The sequence below is a fragment of the Hypomesus nipponensis genome, chromosome 28 (assembly GCF_054491055.1).
Source record: "Hypomesus nipponensis isolate SF chromosome 28, ASM5449105v1, whole genome shotgun sequence".
Taxonomy (NCBI): domain Eukaryota; kingdom Metazoa; phylum Chordata; class Actinopteri; order Osmeriformes; family Osmeridae; genus Hypomesus; species Hypomesus nipponensis.
The window spans coordinates 10,611,261-10,630,633 of record NC_140388.1 but is presented as its reverse complement, the minus strand read 5'-3'; the positions used below and the strand labels follow the sequence as shown (position 1 = coordinate 10,630,633).

General features: G+C 52.0%; 3 protein-coding genes across 6 annotated transcripts; 2 read left to right on the top strand and 1 right to left on the bottom strand.

Annotated features, from left to right (window-relative positions):
* The first annotated feature begins 106 nt into the window (after window positions 1-106).
* LOC146219989 (immediate early response gene 5-like protein) lies at window positions 107-2,259 on the top strand. The gene has a single exon (XM_084694384.1). It carries the CDS (start codon window positions 1,494-1,496, stop codon window positions 2,100-2,102), a length of 609 nt encoding a protein of 202 aa, XP_084550510.1. The 5' UTR covers window positions 107-1,493; the 3' UTR covers window positions 2,103-2,259.
* Window positions 2,260-2,453: 194 nt separating this feature from the next.
* On the top strand, window positions 2,454-8,596 carry LOC146219988 (carnitine O-acetyltransferase). The gene is made up of 14 exons (XM_084694381.1): window positions 2,454-2,624; window positions 3,267-3,545; window positions 3,916-4,034; window positions 4,679-4,732; window positions 5,036-5,201; window positions 5,311-5,485; window positions 5,767-5,945; window positions 6,100-6,200; window positions 6,339-6,458; window positions 6,665-6,787; window positions 6,905-7,040; window positions 7,129-7,191; window positions 7,479-7,616; window positions 7,739-8,596. Exons 1-14 carry the CDS (start codon window positions 2,598-2,600, stop codon window positions 7,952-7,954), a joined length of 1,896 nt encoding a protein of 631 aa, XP_084550507.1. The 5' UTR covers window positions 2,454-2,597; the 3' UTR covers window positions 7,955-8,596.
* Window positions 8,431-19,269, bottom strand: adamts13 (ADAM metallopeptidase with thrombospondin type 1 motif, 13). 4 transcript variants are annotated; one of them, XM_084694377.1, is made up of 31 exons: window positions 19,135-19,269; window positions 18,734-18,800; window positions 18,356-18,624; window positions 18,065-18,248; window positions 17,756-17,892; window positions 17,589-17,672; window positions 17,238-17,362; window positions 17,010-17,156; window positions 16,639-16,773; window positions 15,965-16,115; window positions 15,755-15,859; window positions 15,492-15,643; window positions 15,127-15,190; window positions 14,774-14,903; window positions 14,258-14,406; window positions 13,886-14,006; window positions 13,485-13,565; window positions 13,042-13,223; window positions 12,764-12,923; window positions 12,513-12,642; window positions 12,139-12,318; window positions 11,821-12,019; window positions 11,625-11,736; window positions 11,413-11,542; window positions 11,095-11,301; window positions 10,792-10,999; window positions 10,053-10,425; window positions 9,770-9,913; window positions 9,509-9,688; window positions 9,069-9,253; window positions 8,431-8,808 (listed from the first exon to the last, which is right to left on the bottom strand). In XM_084694377.1, exons 1-31 carry the CDS (start codon window positions 19,222-19,224, stop codon window positions 8,653-8,655), a joined length of 4,737 nt encoding a protein of 1,578 aa, XP_084550503.1. In that variant the 5' UTR covers window positions 19,225-19,269; the 3' UTR covers window positions 8,431-8,652. The 4 variants fall into 4 exon arrangements, with proteins under 4 accessions (XP_084550503.1, XP_084550504.1, XP_084550505.1 ...); XM_084694378.1 differs by having other exon boundaries at window positions 14,774-14,900; XM_084694379.1 differs by lacking the exon at window positions 19,135-19,269 and adding an exon at window positions 18,896-18,913.
* Between the last annotated feature and the right edge of the window lie 104 nt (window positions 19,270-19,373).

Below are 19,373 nucleotides of genomic sequence, written 5' to 3'. Positions count from 1 at the left end.
CCATTTTGTTAGATTTCAGATGGGCACAATTTATTAGATTTACTAACCTTAATCCGAGAGGTGTGTGTATGTGTATGTATATATGTATATGTAGTGTGTATGTATATATATATACACACTACATACACACTACATATACACTACATATACACTACATTCATCTTTCAAAAGATATATATATATATCTCTTTTGAAGGGAAGATAGTGGTGCAACACTGATGGCTAGTTTCAGGAATGTAGGATTGATAATACACTTTCTGAAAAATCTTCACTCCCACTTTTTATTAAGAAAAATTCTATTCAATTGAAGTAATCTTCAGTTATAAAAAAAAAATGTCGCACCCACATTTGAAAACAAATCTTTGCCCCTGGCTGGTTATGTGCTGCACCATAATGACACTAATAGATGTGATATTACACAAATAATGTCACTAACAAGGTTTGCCTCAATCTTCAAGCTTCATGCTTATGGAAGCACAATGAGAGCAAACAGTCACAGAACAACATGTCCTGTCTACGGAATTTGGAGTTCTGCCATGAGTTTTGGACTTCCCCTGCTTGTAGTAACAGCACCAGTCTGAGCTCACCACCCCCCCACCCCACCCCACCCCACCTCCCTTCCTGTGTTCCTGCCCGGGCCTGAACCAGTGAACCAGCGCCTACAGGTACTGAATATAGGAAACAGGAACAGTGTGGGGAAGGAATTGGGAGACCGGATACTTGTTTGAAAAAACAAAGTAGGATTTGAACCACATTGATTTATCTTCTGTTAAATCCCCCTGCATGTGGTTTGTAATAAAGATTGTTCTCGGATTTGCATATATACCATATCAACATGGATAAAACAATATACAGTAAACACCAGTAGACAACGTTTTAACTGTTGATACCAGACAAACTTTCGTGCTAAAATTAACTATGACAAATTACCAACAGGGCTAAGCGGACTTCCGGTGATTAATCTCTGATGTTTTACTGTAGTTCAGAGTGCTAATAAATGGGACTGAAAATTACATAATTCACAGGTGCCGATGAGTTGGTTCTATGTAGCTCTTCTCTCTCTCTCTTACCGTCTCACTGTCTATTTTTCACTCTTTCACTTATTTTTACAAAGATTTTAAACTGTTTGTAATTTGTGTTGTTTATTGTGGATGTTTTACATTTTTATTTGTGCAAAATACACAGGTTCTGAATAGACCTTTGTACGGGACAGAGCCGCTTCTCTCTTATTGGCCAATGAGTAATAGAAGGCGTGGCAACGAGAAATGCAGCATATATAGTAAACAAACCATATCGAGATGGAGAGATTAGTGAATTTAAGCAAACGTTTTTTTACTAGACTCGCGCTTTTTGATGCGTTAATAAAAAAATGTTTTTAACTCTTTAGTCGTTTGGCTCAGATTATTTGCTGATTTTCTTTTAGTCAAACAATGCCGCCTTTTCCGTACAATCTTAATTCATAGTGTTTAGGCTAGAGTTAAGAGCGGACTTATATGATGGAGGGTGCATTTAACGCACACAATCTAATTTCTATTTCTTTGAGAAAAATCCAGAACTTTAAAACACAGAGAGGTGGGATCAAACTCCACAGGAACCTACTGATAACGTGTGTTCTGAAGAACATAAGCCATTTCCACATGAACGCGGATTGCACTTCCATGTACAGTAGGCCTAAACAATATGAAGGCTTTAGACCCTTCTTTACAAATCAAGAGTGTCTAAAAGACAGCGGGAACTCTGCAGAATTGACTGGTGAGTTGTATTGTAGATTCCGTGAGGATAATTCGGACACTGAACACCGCGCATCGCCTCTACTGGACCGACACCGTGTAGGGTTGCCCGCTTGCAAAGGAACAACTCTCACCGTCTCCACGCACAGAAACAAGGTTTTTGAAGGTTGTTTTTCAGACCCATGCTCTCAGGACTTCGCTGATTGGAACACACAATCCAAGACTTTTTTGGATTTGGACACACAGATGCTGACTAGCGTGGGATGCACCCACCTATATGCGTCACCGGATCCTTATGACCAGAGCGCGCGATGTTACGAGACAAAAAAGCGGAAAACCGACTCTAATTGTCTGATACAGAACATTTATTAGACTTTGTCTCTATCATGTCACATAGAAGAAACTAAATCTGAAGATGGATTCTAAACACTCGGGAACAACAAAGTAAACCTTATTAACGTGGTGTGTGTCCGGATTGGAGGAGCCTCTGAACTATATGACAGTCACAGATCATTTAGACTTGATCAATAAGCCTCCCGAACAAGTGTTACCTGGACCAGCGGGTGCACTAGACACATTTATAATGTAGGCCTATATGACGTATTTGTTTATCTTGGATATAATCATATGGTTTCATCAATCGTAAAATATTGAACTACTTGGATATTCCATCGTTTGAGCTCCATCGTGTGGTGGAACAAAATCCTACTAAACGTAACCGGAGGGGGGCGGAGACGCGCGCGCGTCCTAAAACAAGACGAATGTTAAGACTCCTGTGATCGCCCTTGAAGCATGAAATGACAGCTCGTGGGGGTTGTTTACTATATTCTTTCTACAATCGAACCCTCGTGAATATTTAACAAAAAGATGCTGTATCTTCTCGTGAGAAATGTGGTAAGTCGAACAGATTTTTTAGAGGTCCGGTTTTTCCTGCCTCACATAGGCTAATTCAAAGAAGAACGCTGACTATCAGCGCAGATGATCGCACGGGTGGGGCAAATAGGACAACAGTTGCGTAATGTTTGTAAAATCCGAATCGGTGTTAGTTTGTTTGTATTCAATCCAATGGTGCGTGCTGCTGTGCGTCACTAACCCAACGACCTGTCAGTGGCGCAGGAGCACCCCAAAACCCGCAGGAACAAATGTTCAAACCGCGCACTGCAGGCCTGCTAAACAGTGGCTGTTTTGGTTCCAAAATGCTCACATTGAACGTCACTTCCTACACACGGACCCAAACAGCGATGAATCTTGGTCATATTCCACATCAAGAAACATTCACACAATTATAATCTAGACTATTTATATATAATTTACATGAAATAATGATTGACAGTGTTAGGATTTCTGTGGCAACGTCCTAATGATGTGTTGACAGCTGAGCCTGGTAGGTTAGCTGTAAATAAGATCTATGCTTAACTATCAGCATCGCTCATGGTTGTATATTCCAGATGGATCATCATCTTACATATACTCTGCTAGGTACTTGAAACCTTTACGTTACCACAGCGGAAAACGACTGCATGTGTTTCTTTCCAGCTGAGGCCGGGTGTCGTGAACCCGACTCATCTGGTGAAGAGCGCGTCGGTGACGAAGGTCACCAAGAGATCGATGGTGCACCAGGAGGGGCTCCCCAAGCTCCCCGTTCCCCCGCTGAAGCAGACCTGCGAGGGCTATCTGGCCATGCTGCAGCCCATCGTCAGCGAGGAGGAGCTGGAACACACCCGGCAGCTCGTCACAGAGTTTGTCAGCCCTGGAGGTGTGGGGGAAAGGCTGCAGAGGAGCCTGGAGCGCAGGGCTCGGAAGGTGGATAACTGGGTACGTAGCTGACGTGAGCGCTTCTGTTGTGGATCACTGGGTATGCAGTGGGCCTGGGCTCTCGTGAGATGGACAGCGGTTGTTACAAAGCTGGAATGACCCCCATCTAGAACCGTGGAAAGCGCTGGAAGCACAATATACACCTTGTAGGAATCCAGGAGATGTACAGATGGGGATATGGATGCACAGCTGTTTACATGCGGTCTGCCCTATAGGTTCCCACTAGCAGATAGAAGTTTTCTAAAGAAATACATGTTTTTTTTAAGGTATCATAACAGAAATATTGACATGTTTTGGTACATAAATAGTTTATGGATTTTGAGAGTAATGACATTTTGCTGGCGATTTTGATCTCTGTGCGTTTGTTCAGCTCTCTGAATGGTGGATGCAGTCGACCTACCTGGACTGCCGTATGCCTGTACCAGTCTACACCAGTCCAGGGGTCATCCTCCCTCGCATGCACTTCCAGGACCGCCAAGGACAGATGAGGTAGGCAGCCAGGGGCCGAACACACCTCAGGTCAGGGGTCAGGGGTCAGGGTGGGTCTCACCTTAGGGTTAAGGGTCAGGGTTGGATAGAACTCCTCAGTCTGTCCTATAAAACCCTGCGCTGACAAAACCCTGCGGTTTTCAGACATCCACGTCAGTCACAAAGTTACACGACGCCAAAAAAACATCCACACTCGCAATTGTTGTGTTTTTCACTCAGTAGTGACCTACTGAGTTTGTTATGCCCTTAAGTACGCCAGCATGCTGGTCCCTCTGTGGCTAGCATGACTGTGAGCTTGGGTTTCACTCTGACCTTTACACACACCTCTCTCTCCACGCTGACTATTTTGAGCTGGCTGCCCGCTTCATGGCTCAGCTTTTTTTAAAGCAGTGACCGACAGAGTAGGCAGCATTGTACCCGACACCACACAGACAAGACACCCACCTCCATAACACCATAGGGCCTACCCCTGTCTGATCATAAAGTAGAATGTCTGGTTTGTTGGTGACACACTAACACTTTTCTGTTATTCCAGCCGGTACAATTCAAGTTGCTTAGTCATCGACTGGGTAGTTCCATTTCAAGGGCTATTGATGAGGATTGTCAAAGGAATCATTGGTGATCTATTAATATCTTCCCTTCAGGTTTGCTGCTAAATTGATTGCTGGGGTTTTGGATTTCAAGCAGATGATTGACAGGTGACCATGAGTGAGAGGTTGTAGCTCATGTTACATGCATGATCATACCCTGCATGATCTACTGCAATTTACACAACTCCTACACAAGTGACAAACAGAATGAGTGACAACATGATCTTGCAGATCAAATTTAAGTTCGTACTTTAAATGATCATAATCGAGTCATAATTCTCAAATGGCGTAATGAGACAAGACAGTATTTTTAACAAACAAATAAATGTGTATATACAGTAGATACTGTATAAATATGTCCTGAGGAAGAGAGGCAGTGACTCGAGTGTTAATAGAGTGTATTATTTACAGCGACACCCTGCCCATAGAGTATCTGGGCGGGGAGCCCCTGTGTATGGACCAGTACTACCAGGTCCTGTCTTCCTGTCGCATACCCGGACCAAAGAGAGACACAGTGGTCAACCACGCCCTCGGGACCACTCCCCCAACACACATCACCGTGGTGCACAACTTCCAGGTACACCAGAGGGCGCTGTTGCTACGCCGCGGCCCTGACAGAGCCTCGGGCTGGATCACGTTCACGTTTCACGTTGTGTTTATCAAGCAGTCTCTCTCTCTCTGCTCAGTTCTTCATCCTGGACGTGTACAACAGTGATGGCACTCCGCTGACTGTGGACCAGATCTACATGCAGCTGGAGAAGATCTGGAACTCCTCCCTGCAGACCAACAAGGAGCCCATCGGCATCCTGACCTCCCAGCACCGCAACACCTGGGGCAAGGCCTACAACAACCTCATCAAGGGTACGCAGGCTTGACCAGGCCAGGCCAGACCAGACCAGGACAGGGGAGGACAGGATAGGACAGTTAAGACTAGGGGGAAGAGAATAAAAGGGTCCGTTATCATGCTAGCAATCCGGCTCATAGAACAAATTCTATAACCATCCACGAGAAACAGAACATAAAGCCATAAATCACCAATGAGGAGCCACTGCTCGATAACGTATTTTATTCAGGTTTTTATTTCGTGAAATATTCGCTTCACATCCGTCTGTTCCCCCCCCCCCCCACACACACACACACAGACAAGACGAACAAGGAGTCCGTGCGAGCCATCCAGAAGAGCATCTTCACCGTGTGTCTGGACGCTCCCATGCCCCGCGTGTCCGACGACATGTACCAGAGCCGCGTGGCCGCCCAGATGCTGCACGGCGGGGGCAGTCGCTGGAACAGCGGGAACCGCTGGTTTGACAAGACTCTGCAGGTGATCCCAAACAATCCCCCCCCCCCCCCCCCCCCCCCCGACCACAAACCGTCTTCTGGAGGCTGTTCTGAATCGTTTTTCAGGTCCCGTATGGATCTTGTCACTTTTAACGACGATGGAATTGACGCTGAGGTCTGCCCCTCTCCCTCCACAGTTTATCATTGGTGAAGATGGGTCATGTGGTCTGACGTATGAACACGCCCCCGCTGAGGGTCCGCCAATCGTGTTCCTGATCGACCATGTGGTGGGATACATGTAAGGCTGATGAACCCTCCCTGGAGTGGACAGTGGACATGTTATCCCAGGCCGGTGCTATATTTCAGAAAGTACTTCCCTTCCCTCACATCAGGTTGGTGTGTGTGTGTGTTGGTGTGTGTGTGTGTGTGTGTCCAGGAGGAGGTCAGAGATGGTCCGCTCCCCCATGGTCCCTCTTCACATGCCTCAGAAGCTGCGCTTCAACATCACTCCAGAGGTCAAGAAGGACATCGAGAATGCCAAACAGAACATGAACATGTAAGCACAGACCTCCGTGGTCCACCACAGACTGTTTGGTCTGTATATACAGACTTCCGTGGTCCACCACAGACTCTGTTTGGTCTGTATATACAGACTTCCGTGTCCTCAGTTCCTGAGGTGTGGACAGACCTGTATTCACGGCACAGGTTCTGTTCTTACTCCGTGTGTTCCTGAGGTGTGGCTCACCACTCTTGTGTCGTCAGGATGGTGCACGACCTGGACGTCAGAGTGCTTTTGTTTTCCCACTTCGGGGTAAACGTTCCCAAGCAGCACAAGCTGAGTCCGGACGCGTTTGTGCAGATGGCCCTCCAGCTCGCTTACTACAGGTGCGTTCGGTCTCATCCCCCTCTCACCCCTGCACACGATGACTCCGCACATCTAGCTCCACATCCACGGTAACTCGCGGGACACAGAACAACTATTTTCATTTGTTTTCTTTTCAGAATGTATCAGCTCTGCTGCTCCACCTACGAGACTTCTTCCCTGCGCATGTTCAAACTGGGCCGAACTGAAACCATACGGTCCACCACTACAGAGTCTTCCAAGTTTGTCCATGCCATGGACGATGCAGGAACTTCGGTCAGTCCTCCTCAACACTCACAGTTTTAGTAGACGTTCACGTGGCCGTGACTGAACAATAACGTGCTTCTTCTATGTACGCCACCAGAACACAGAGAAGGTTGCTCTGTTAACAAAGGCAATTCATCTCCACAGAGATAACACGAGAAAGGTAAATATCCATCATATCATTCAAATTCAAATGTCAATTTGAAGTTCAAGAAATTTTCATTTTTTTCTTGTCAATCTTTCAAACTCTTGCCTTGTAATCTTTTTTTTCTCAATATTCTTAATTTTTTTAAGAATGTTAATTCAAGGAACAGGATTAAAATGATTTGTGCAGAAAATAAAGAATTGAGGTTAAACTGATTGGAAACAGTCAAGAGGCGCAAACATTCTACTGGTCACCAAGGATACTGGTTTCAAACGGCAAATAAACACGAAAACCTTCTTGTGTAGGCGATTTATGGACAGGCCATAGACAGACACCTACTGGGGCTCAAGATGCAGGGAATCACAGAACTGACCTCCATGCCAGACATCTTCATGGACACCTCCTATGCTGTTTCCATGCACTACCATCTCTTCACCAGCCAGGTAAGCAGGACTGAGATGCAGAACCAAACCGATCCTCTCCCAGGAGGCATGCAGATGTAAAAATCGGTAAATGCCCAAGTCTTCAGCTTGAGACCGTGACCTCACCCTACTTGAATCCCCAGGTCGGCGCCAAGACGGACTGCGTCATGTGCTTCGGGCCCAACGTTCCCGACGGATACGGCGTGTGTTACAACCCCATGGACGAGCACATCAACATCGCCATCACGGCCTTCAACAGCTGCGAGGAGACCAACGCCGCCAAGTTCTCCAGGGCCGTAGAGACGGCCCTGCTGGACATGCAGGCCCTGCTGGAGCAGACAGCCCTGGCCGGCCGGTGAGGCTGCGCTGGGCCCTGCTGGAGCAGGTGGCCTCTAGGGGGCGCCGGTGCGACGAGCACCTTGGAACCGTGTGGTGATGAGACACCGCCGTACATGGTAGGAGAGGGGAGAGAGGAGGAGAGGAGAAGCACTGAGCAGGAGACAGAGCGAGGAAGAACAGCTTCCAGATGCCGTGTCTGTGCAATGTCCACGGTGCTCAGGAACGTGTCGTGTATAAAGGCTTCCGCACCATATCTCGACTTTCACGGTTCGAAGCACGTTGTCTGTTCACAGAGAGAGGCCTTATATACACATGTATTCAGTCCAAATGTTTAAAGATTATATGGTGTTGTCCAGTTTTTTCAGAGTTGGATATAAAGAAAAGTGTTTCGTTCTTGTATAATATCTTACAGAATCGATCCTTTTTGTGTGTTTTTAGGAATTTGTTTTCAGCAAATAAGCTATGTCTGTGAGGGATAAACCAAACAACATGTGCCTTTAGGTCCAACAACATTTAAACAAAATAGGAACATAAACGTTCATAAACATTTTTCTTCAAAACTGAAAGGATGAAGGCAGCAGAACATTTTGTACATAGAATAATCCCCTTGACATGTTATAAAAACTGCGTTGATTAAAGCCAAACAAACAATGTTTCTCAAATGAATTCTCAAGTTGAGTACTTTTTAAATAGTGTATGGTAGAACACAGGAGAGATGTCAGGGCCGAACAAAGGAGTATTCAGCCTTGAAGCTCCCGGTGGTGTATAGGTAAGCTCCGTGGAATTCCATTTCTGCCATGCTTCCTGATGACAGCCAGAGGAAAAGCTGATGTCCTTTAAACACGTAGGTCTTCAGAACATCCACGTCCCGTATCTAGGTTACGGCACACAACAGAAACTGTTATTATACAAAGACTCATCGCTCGTACACCACTGATGTCATGTTACTGCAGTATTAACTGTGTTGAAGGAATCCACACATGATACTAGTAGATGTTATGTACAATGTATTCATTTAGCAGACACTTGTTCTAGACAACGTAGAGAGGGGAATTTGAGCCTGGGACTGCAGTCAAATGCTCTACAGCAAGAGCTCGGAGCTACACCTGCTGGGACAAGCTCCTACAGTCTCACCATGATGTATGTGTCCTGGGTGGAGGAGGCGTTCACCACAGGCTCTAAGCTGTGGGCTTGGATCCGGATCTTCACCGAGGGAGGGGCGTTGATGAGTACCCTGCAGGTGTGACCGTCGGAGACGGAGGTCATTGTTGGGTTCTCGATGACCCCGCTGGGCCCAAACAGCTGGACGTCACACGTTGCTGGAACCGAGGAGGAGAGGGTGTATGGGCTCAAAGTCACGCCAAGAGGATTGTAAATGCTGGTGTCACAATCAACACAAATAAGTACCGGTCCACAAATGTAAATCACTTTCCACAGATATCACTTCCGCGATGCAACCAAATGTGATTGGCTATCCACAAACCGACACGTTTTGACACTGCATTCCAAAAACATCTGCATATTTGCAAGTTATGTTGGGGGGCGGGCTGGGGGTGGGGGGGGGGGTGTCTTACCCTGGTGCAGAGACCTCTTGCTGTTCTTCTGACTGCTGTAGGTGAGCAACACGCCGTTGCCAGGGGTTACGAGGTTCTGCCTCACCAGTAGGACGTTGGTGCGCGTCGTGAGCATGGTACCCTCCATCGGCCCGCACTTCCTGTTCAGCGCCAGCCTGTCGTAGAATGTCACGTATTCCTCTACAGACACACACACACGGGCAGTAAGGTACAAACCATCCCGAGTCGATCCTAGCCGAGTGTCCATTGTGTTTTACTCACTTTTCTTGCAGTTCAGGGCGCTGGATTCCACTTTGATGTGAATGAGCTCGTCTAACGGACGTCCTATGGAGAGGGTGCACCGGCCTGTCTCCTGTCTCAGGTCCACGGTACCCGAGTCCTGCAGCAGCAACCGACCACACACACCTGGACAGCACGACACAGTGTGGGATCAGCAGAATGCCACAGAATTGACATGATCATCACGACTTCAGGGGGATCTTTCCCCGGGGGCCCGCCCTGGGTCTAGCACGGAGGAGGGAGGGAGACGGCTCGGCCACCTAACTGGTTCTCGGGGCGGAGGAGGGCGTGTGAGGAAGGGTCGTCTCTGAGGGGTGAAGCGGGAGGGGGGTGGTGGCGGGGTCCCGGGGTGTGTCTGTCGGGTCCAGCAGGGGCAGGAAAGGCTTTCCCTCCGGAGCAGTGACCTCCGACGTTTTCTTCGGAGCAGCTGATGGGCTCATGGTCAGCGGTGGCGGGCTGGTGGCGAGGGGGAGGTGGGTGGGGCGCTGGGAGTCCCGGCAGTCTTCCAAGCGGCAGCCCTGGATGGTGATGGGCTTGGGCCTGTGCATGCAGAGCATGGGGTTGAGGGGCTGGCCGGTGGAGGGGCCCATGCACCACACCTCTCTGGACTGGACCCCATAGCCACAGGACACAGAGCACTGAAGACAAACACAGACGTTAGTGTGATATCCTAGTGTACGTGTTATTGTTGCACTGTAGTGGATATATTATCACTTGTGGCTCTGAAGCGGGAGGGGGTGCCTGATGCCTGATAGCTGAATTGTTATTTGTGCGTTGTGCCTTATAGCTGAACTGTTATTTGTGCGCTGTGCCCGGTAAATACAGACCATTCCTTGACTCCGACCTGTCCAACCAAAGTACTGTTATCACTGCTTCTTGTTGTCCTGCTGTGCTTTGTACATGCACTCGATTTGCACAAGCGCATCTACTAAATGAGCAAACATTTTACGTATAGATCCTTTCTAGCTTCCTAGGGTTTTGACCCGTCGCTGAGTGGTCATCACCTGGCCCCAGGCCTTTGCTTCCCAGCTGAAGGTGCACAGCTGCAGCAGGCAGGGCACGGTGGTGGCCGGCTTCACGGCGGCAACGCTGCACGCCTCCTCCGCCACCTGGCCGTCCCTCCCCCGGGCGAACTGGACACAGGCCACGCCCCTCTGGGCCACGCCCAGACCGCAGCTCACCGAGCAGGCGCCCGTCTTCTGCACCCTCCACCTGTGGACTCGCACACATCCCTCATGAGTCTGGACGTTTCTCTCCCGGGGGGTCTGGCGGGGGGGGGGACGGGGCAGTGTGTGGGCGACGCTCACCGCGCTGGGCAGCTGTCGGTGTGACAGGACACCACAGCCGTCGGCTTGGGCGAGGCACTGCACTCCGCGTCCTCCACGACCTCCTCCTCGCCCTCCTCCTCGCCCTCCTCCCCGCCCTCCTTCCCGACCTGCCGAGAGCAGTACAGCACCCTATTGGCGACCCCTCCGCCGCAGGTCACGCTGCACGCGCCCTCCTTATAGCGCCACCTGGAGGGGGAAGGGAGAAGGACATGGGCTGTAAGCGCCTGCCGGGGGTGAGAGTTACAGGGAGAAGCCGTCGTTTTCGCTGCGGGGGGGGGGGGGGGGGCAGGGACTCACGTGGGGGGGCAGGGGGAGGGGTTGCAGGTCTGGGAGCGTGGAGCCGGCTTGTTGGAGCTCTCACAGTGCATCTCTGGCACCCCTCGTCTGGTCTGGTGGTCCACGCAGGAGAACCACACCAGCAGGGTTCCTGCGGAGGAGGTGTGTTAACAGAGGCGTGGTTGATCAGGAGCCGCGGGCGTCGTCCTTCCGGAATCTTCAATCCCTCTTACCGTTGCCACAGGTCTTGGAGCACTGGCCGATCACAGGGCTCCAAACGTACACTGGGCGCGGAGGCCCAGAGCGGGGCGTCAAACCCGGCGTCTTCTTCAGCGCCAGGAGAGCCTGAGGTAGAGAGAGAGAGGCGGCGCTGTTCAATCTGTTTTCAGGCGTCTGTGGGTGTGTGGTTTGCGTGCGCTCCTCAGGTACCTCTCCCGTGGACTCCCAGCCGACCGGGCACACGTCCACCACGCATGGCTCAGAGTCCGGCGGCCGGAGGTCCTCCGGACACAGGCTGGGGTCCACCTCCGAACCCTGACCGCCTTGTGAGCGCACGCAGGTCACAACACGCCTGGCCTGGCCTGGCCCACACACGGCCGAACATTCCCCGGGCTCAGCCACGTGCCACCTGCCTCAGAAACACACACGCACAGACTGTCACGTGCTCGTTTTCATGGGTCGACGGCGATTTGAACCGCGGCACATCTCGTGGGAGAGGCGTCGAGAACGGAGGCTGAGGGGGTGGACCTGGCTGGGCAGGGCTGGAGGTTGCAGCTGTCTGTAGCTGCTGGGGCAGAGTCAGGTGGACATTCTGATGCGGGCACCTGGACGACGTCTCCCGCCTGCCTCTGGACACACCTCACGGGGCGCACCGCCTCTCCTCCGCCACAGGTGGCGCTGCAGGGTCCAAACTCCCCCACCTCCCATCTGCAAAGCAGCATCGCAAGAGGTGAAGGAGTCACATGAAGAGGATACAGCTGTGTTCAGGGCTGGAGGTGACATGTGTGTGTGTTCAGTGTTGAAGGCGACGTGTTTGTGTCGGAGGTGACGTGTTTGTGTTGGAGGTGACGTGTTTGTGTCGGAGGTGACATGTTTGTGTTGGGTGTTGAGAGGGAGCGGACCTGGAGGGGCAGGCTGAGAGGTGACAGACTGTCTGTTGAGGCGGTGTAGGAGGAGCCGTCTCACAGAACCGTTCATCCAGGTGCTCCTTGGTGTCTCCATCAACACAGACATACACATGTTTCTGCACTCCTACAGGAGTGGTAAAAACAAGCGCGTTCACATAAACGGGAACAACATTGCAAAGCGCTCGATGGATACCGAAAGCATGGATTCAACGTATCCTGTGACCTGTGACCCCGGAGCTGCGTACCTGAGCTGCAGGTGACAGAGCAGGGTGTGGGGACAGAGGACCAGGAGCCCCTGGGCCCCTCAGCCGAGCCCGCGTCAGGTGGGGCACCAGGAGCATAGTACTGGTAGGTGATGTTGGGGCTGGTCTGCCCTCCGTATTCTTTGCCGTACTTCCGATACACCTGCAGGAATGAAGAGGAAACGCTGGGGTGTTTCGGAAAGAATTCCTCTCCTTTTTCTGTCTGGCGATGTGTTCCAACTGTCCCCCCCCCCCCCCCCTTGCCCCGCCCCCCCCCCCACCTGCACGTGCGTCTCCTCTCTTATTGGTCCAGGCACCTTCAGCTCCTCCATGTAAGGCAGGAGGTCAGAGGTCAGATAGATGCGGTACTCCAGGCGCTGGTCCTCCAGGGTGGAGGGGTGAGTGATGTTCAGGGACATGCTGCCGCGCCCTGAGACCACGTACTGACCACCCACCTTCACCGCTGTGGAGGACCACACACACCACCAGTCATCCTCTGTTTCACTGGGGTTTTTTTTTTTTTACGATACCTCACACACAGGACGAGGATTGTTTTTGAAGGAAGTCAAGTTTCAATGCACGTATAGGGTTGAGGTTAGACTGCTAGGAAACGTCAAACAATGCACACTTCGAGCATTGTTTGATCATTACAGTTTTCTTTGCATCTCACGTATTCAACCTCGCCATCCTCAGAACATTATACCTCAGAGTATACACCACTCACCCATGTGAGTGAAGACCGGAGACTCGTTCACGATGTGGACCTGGGTGGCGTTCATCGGCAGGGTCAAGAAAGTGGCGTACTCTGAGAAGCAAGGAATCATGGGATTTCAGAACCTTGATTCAGACGTGAAGTACAGGAGTCAGGTAAAGTATAGGGAGTCAGGTGGCTGAGTGGTTAGGGAGTCGGGCTAGTAATCTGAAGGTTGCCAGTTCGACAACTTGTCAAATGACAATGTGTCCTTGGGCAAGGCACTTCACCCTACTTGCCTCGGGGGAATGTCCCTGTACTTATTGTAAGTCGCTCTGGATAAGAGCGTCTGCTATGACTAAATGTAAATGTAAGTAAACATGGAGGGTCCTTCTTAAGGAGCAGGGTGGGGTCAGGGTTAGCAGGTTAGTTACCTCTGGCCTGGCCGCCGGTATATGACTGAGATACAAGGCGGCAGGACGAGCCGTTTCCCCCACACTCCCCGCACATGTCCTCCACCTTCCCAGAATGCAACACTCCGTCACAGCCAAACAGCTAAGGAGAAGAAGAGAGAGTAATGACTCGCAGATAGCGTCATCATCAATGTCGTCATCATTCTCATGACCGTCCCCGTCATCACTGTCATCGTTATTATCATCAGAAGTAGCATCATCGTCATCATCGTCACTTCCATCAACATGATTCACATCATCTCTATCACCCCCATCACGATCATCATCATTATCACCACCAGCAGCATCATAATCATCCCCCTGGTCCATGGCTGTCTGGTGGGCCTTCAGTACCTGGCACTTCCCCCTCAGACAGGCGGGCGTGGAGCCCAGAGGAGCAGGGCTGTCTGGTTCACAGCGAGTCCCGTCCACAAACTGAGAACCACGGCTCACGAGGAAGTCTTCTCCCTCGGACTGGCACATGTACTTGCACTGCTCATCCCCTGGTGGAGGACGGACACAGGAGCGTTAGAGACCTGGAGGAACACCGCCCACCACCTTCTAAATCCCTCCACCTCTGAACATCCCCCCCTCCCAACCCTCTCCACTCCTCCACCCCTCCACCCCTCCACTCCTCCACCCCTCTAACTCCTCCACCCCTCCACTCCTCCACCCCTCCACGCTTCCACCCCTCCACGCCTCCACCCCTCCGACCCTCCATTCCTCCGACCCTCCACCCCTCCACCCTCCGACCCTCCGACCCTCCACTCCTCCTCCCCTCCACCCCTCCACCCTCTGACCCTCCACCCCTCCACTCCTCCTCCCCTCCACTCCTCCACCCCTCCACTCCTCCAGGGCAGGGCAGCCTACCTGTGACAAAGCCCAGGGCGGGGATCCATGTGTAGAGGTTAGCAGTGCCAGGGATCAGGGAAAGGGGCTGGAGGTCTGTCAGGGAACACTGCTCTGCCATGAAGTCCAGCTGACTCCTTTCACAGGCCTGCTTACAAAGCATAACAGGAGGTAAACGTCCAGACTGTCTGTATCTGAGGAGATGATGGGTGGGAGGGCAGTCGTGTTCAACCCCGTGAGCTATTCATGCACACACAGTTGGTGTTCCCTGTACACAGTACTGTACAGTTGTGACAGGACCTCGTCATGCCTAGAGGTTAGTGTATGTTTTTCCTCATTAAACATGACTGAAGCATGAAGCGGTGGAACGGTACCTGCTGGTGACAAAGTCCAGCTTCTGTGTCTCTGCCCTCGCAATCCCTCCCTCCGAACGCAGGCCTAGAATCACAGAACAGAGTTTCCCACAGAAGAGAATACCAGATATTTACATCTATTCATATAGCAGACGCTCTTATCCAGAGCGACTTACAGTAAGTATAGGGACATTCCCTCCAAGGCAAGTAGGGTGAAGTGCCTTGCCCAAGGACACAACGTCATTTCCCGTGGCCGGGAATTGAACGGGCAACCTTCTGATTAAAAACCCGAATTGCCAACCGCGAAGCCACCCCAACCCCCATATATTCATAACAGTGAGTCGGCGGCGTTGTCGTCAGGGGCGCTGCCGACTCATGGGAGGTACCTGGGGTTGTTGCAGAGCCGGGTGCGATGTTGGACGCCTCCTCCGCAGGTGCGAGAGCAGGAGGAGAGCTCCGTCCAGCTGGACCAGGAGCCGTGGACCACCACGGGGGAGCCCAGGTCGTCCGGGGAGACGCAGACTCCTTTCAGGCACCACTGGGGGGGAAACAGGAAGTGCGTGAGTCACGGCTTCCTGTGTGTCACACCTGCCTCTGGAACACAGGGACCGGCTCCTGACCTTGTCCGCAAAGGCTCTCACACTCGTACCTGATTGGGTGCACACTCCGTGCCGTCCAATAGGGGAACAAGTAGGCGTTTACAGGAGCTCTTGTCTCCGGGGATCACGTGACAAGACAGAACTCGACACACCGGCTGACAGGAGGAGAGAGAATGATCACCGGGCAAGCGCAGTGTATCCTTGTGCTCTGAAAGGGCTTGGATGTGGCGGCCATGGTTACATAAACACATATTTCTCACCAGGTCCGGGTTGGAGAAAGAACAGGCCCTGGCGGTGCTTCCAAAAGCGATGCGGCACTGATCGTCCACCCCGTAGTAGAGGCCTGGCTTCCAGTCCTGCAGGGAGCCTCCCAGCACAGGCAGGTCTTTCACGCACTCCGCTTTCCCCTGCCTGGACACAGCACAGCATGACCATCCCCCCCACACACGCTGCCTCTCTGTCACAGCGCGAGGACGACGGGCGGACTGTGAGATCACAGGGAATGTGATGTGTGGGAGAGAAGAGGGAGAGAGGAGAGAGAGGAGAGAGAGGGAGAGAGAGGGAGAGAGAGGGGGAGAGAGGGGAGAGAGAGGGAGAGAGAGGGGGGAGAGAGGGGGAGAGAGGGGAGAGAGAGGGGAGAAAGAGGGGAGAAAGAGGGGGGAGAGAGGGGAGAGAGAGGGAGAGAGAGGGGGGAGAGAGGAGAGAGAGAGGAGAGAGAAAGGGGAGAGAGAGGGGGGAGAGAGGGGAGAGAGAGGGGGAGAGAGGAGAGAGAGAGGAGAGAGAAAGGGGAGAGAGAGGGAGAGAGAGGGGGAGAGAGGGGGGAGAGAGGAGAGAGAGAGGAGAGAGAGAGGGAGAGAGAGGGGGGAGAGAGGGGAGAGAGAGGGGAGAGAGAGGGAGAGAGAGGGGAGAGAGAGGGGAGAGAGGGCTGAACTACCTGAAGAATGTGTGGAGCTGCTCTCGGCTACAGGCCGACCAGGTGAGGTCCACACTGTTGTAGCCTCCATCGGACGCCATCATGAAGCCAGTCCTCCCACAGGTGTTGTGCATCCCGTCGTGGTTGATGCCGAAGCTGAGGAAGAGGGTGATGAGGAGGAAAGGTCACTGGAGGCTCACCTGGCTTCTTGTTCAGAAGCTTTCCTCCTGAGCGACATACACTGGCAGATTTAAACTTGCCAGAATTCGATTGGCAGTCAAATGCTCCACCACTGAACTATACTCATCCCACTGAGCAACACCCAGTACTGAGCAGGCAGGAAGGAGGGGTTCCCATGGCAGGCCAACTAGTGTGGCCGCCAGCTCCAGTACCTGTGGCCTATCTCGTGGGCGATGGTGATGCCCAGGTCGAAGCCAGTGTCCTCTGTAATCACACAGTTCCAGTCGCTGGAACAAGCTCCGCCCAGCTGGGCCACGCCCCTCACCTGCTTGTTCCCATTGGGCAGCACCAGGTCGAACCTTTATCAAAGAGCACAAGGATTTTCCGTGAGTGTCACTCCACAGGTTTGCGTGAGGCAGGGGTCAAGGGTATACGATCACCTTGTGATGTAGAGCAGGAGGTCTGCGTGTAAGGGATCGGTGTCGTTGGAGGGGTTCACTCTGCGGCCCCACTCACACACACTCCTGAGGGACGAGGTGATGTTGGCGGACATTTGGATCTCTGGCTGGAGGGGAAAAATATGGAGGTGAGAGGAGGACAGAGCAGAGAGAGACAGAGAGAGACAGAGAGAGAGATTGAGAGGTGAGAGAGAGAGAGAGAGAGAGAGAGAGAGAGAGAGAGAGAGAGAGAGAGAGAGAGAGAGAGAGAGAGAGAGAGAGAGAGAGAGAGAGAGAGAGAGAGAGGGCAGCACAGGTCTGAGAGACAGGAGGGACAGATGGAGAACGACTGACCTCTGGCTCTGAGAGGATGATCATGCGGACCAGATGGACCCTCATATTAGCCCCCAGCGTCTTGTCTCTCAGAAGCTCTGATGCCTGCAGAGAAGCGCGGGATAACCCTCAGATGAGCATCACACACACCCTCACACACCCTCACACACACACGCATCCATACTCACAATGTTGAGGTTGGTGAGGATGTATCTCTCTGTGTCCTGTCTGTGGATCTGCTGGACCTCCGGGCCCACCACCACCAGAAGCTCCAGGTGGGTCACATCAGGCACCACGGCTGCCCGCCGCTCCCTCCTGCTCTCACCTAGCACCACGGGACACGGCACAATCACATCAACAGACCGTGGGTCTGAATCAACGCTGGTCAGACTAGGGTCAGGAGGTTCAAATCCCCCCCCCCGTATGTCATTTTGGATAAAAGGTTCTGAGAAACAAACACATTATTGTTGCTAATAGTGTGGGGTAAAGGCACTGACTGTGAGCGCGTATGGGGGTTAGAGGATGCCTGAAAGCCGCTGAAGCAGGGAGAGGCAGCAGGAACACCAGGTGTGGGGATCCTGTCTGGGCAGGGTCCTGTGCTGGAGCCCCAGTCAGGTGGATGTGTTTCTGGAGAACAGGCTGAATGTAGAGCCCTCCTGTCCCGAAGGCAACCAGGCCTCGCTGGAAACACAAACGCCAGTCAAATCACAGGAATCCGTCAGCGAGAAGACGCGTTTGTGTGTTGAACCACAAACAAAACAACAACATTTGTCCTCTTGGAGAGTTACCATTTTCCCAGAGCAGATGGAGAGAAATCCTTTGGAGTAGGGTGGATGTAGGACATGAGGGTACTGACAGCACATGGCAGGCTCTCTGCTCACAACACCGAGAGTGGCGCTGAGAACGCTCTCCTCTCCGGGAGGACAGGAGAGGGGCAGCTCTCCCCCTCTCATCCCCAGCAGGATGACCCTCCCCTGGGTTTCCAAGGAGCACTGCCAGGGCCCTGGATGGAGCTCCACAGAGGGGCAGGCAAGCGAGAGGAGCTGAAAGTCTGGCACTAGAGGGAGACATTTCCTATCACTTTTTCAAGCGGCACATTTTCTGTGGCGTCATTTATTCGTGTGGAGGATGCAGTCTGACCTCCACCCCCCTGTGTCCCTCTGTACCTGAATGTGCGGAGGACGACCCAAAATAAAACACAGTGTCCTTCTGATCCAGCGAGCGCAGGAACCGCTGCAAAGGAAACGAAAGAACAGGGGTCGTGTTTAATGATCTTCCACAACACTGGGATAAGATTGGCCTGCAGCCTAGATTCTACAAGCCTGTACCATTCCACGTCAAGAAAGACAGATGGTTTAAAAACGCGGTGGTTTCCATTTCACCCAGCTTTCAACGCTGAGAGCCTGTGAAACACAGTTAGTCTCTCTGTAGGTGGAGATTCCAACAGGCCAAACCGTGTACAGTGTATGGTTTAGGAGGTCAACGTACTTTTCAGATGTCCCAAGCAGACTAAGTACAGACGCGTTCCCCCCCCCTCCCTCTACCTCCTCCGCTACTCTTACTGTACCTCCTCCAATGAAGATCTAATCAGCGTTGAGGAGTCTGGTACCAGGACCAGCAGAATCAGCAGAACCGGTGAGGTAGCCATGTTTGTCATCTCTCTCCGTCCAGGAGCAGTCCAGGATTGTGCCGTTCACTCAGATTAGCTCCTGCCAAATGGGGAAATGACGAGGATGTTGACAAAAAAAAACCCACACAGGGGACAAAGTTGATCAATGACAGAACTCATCTGTTGGTTTTTGTCAC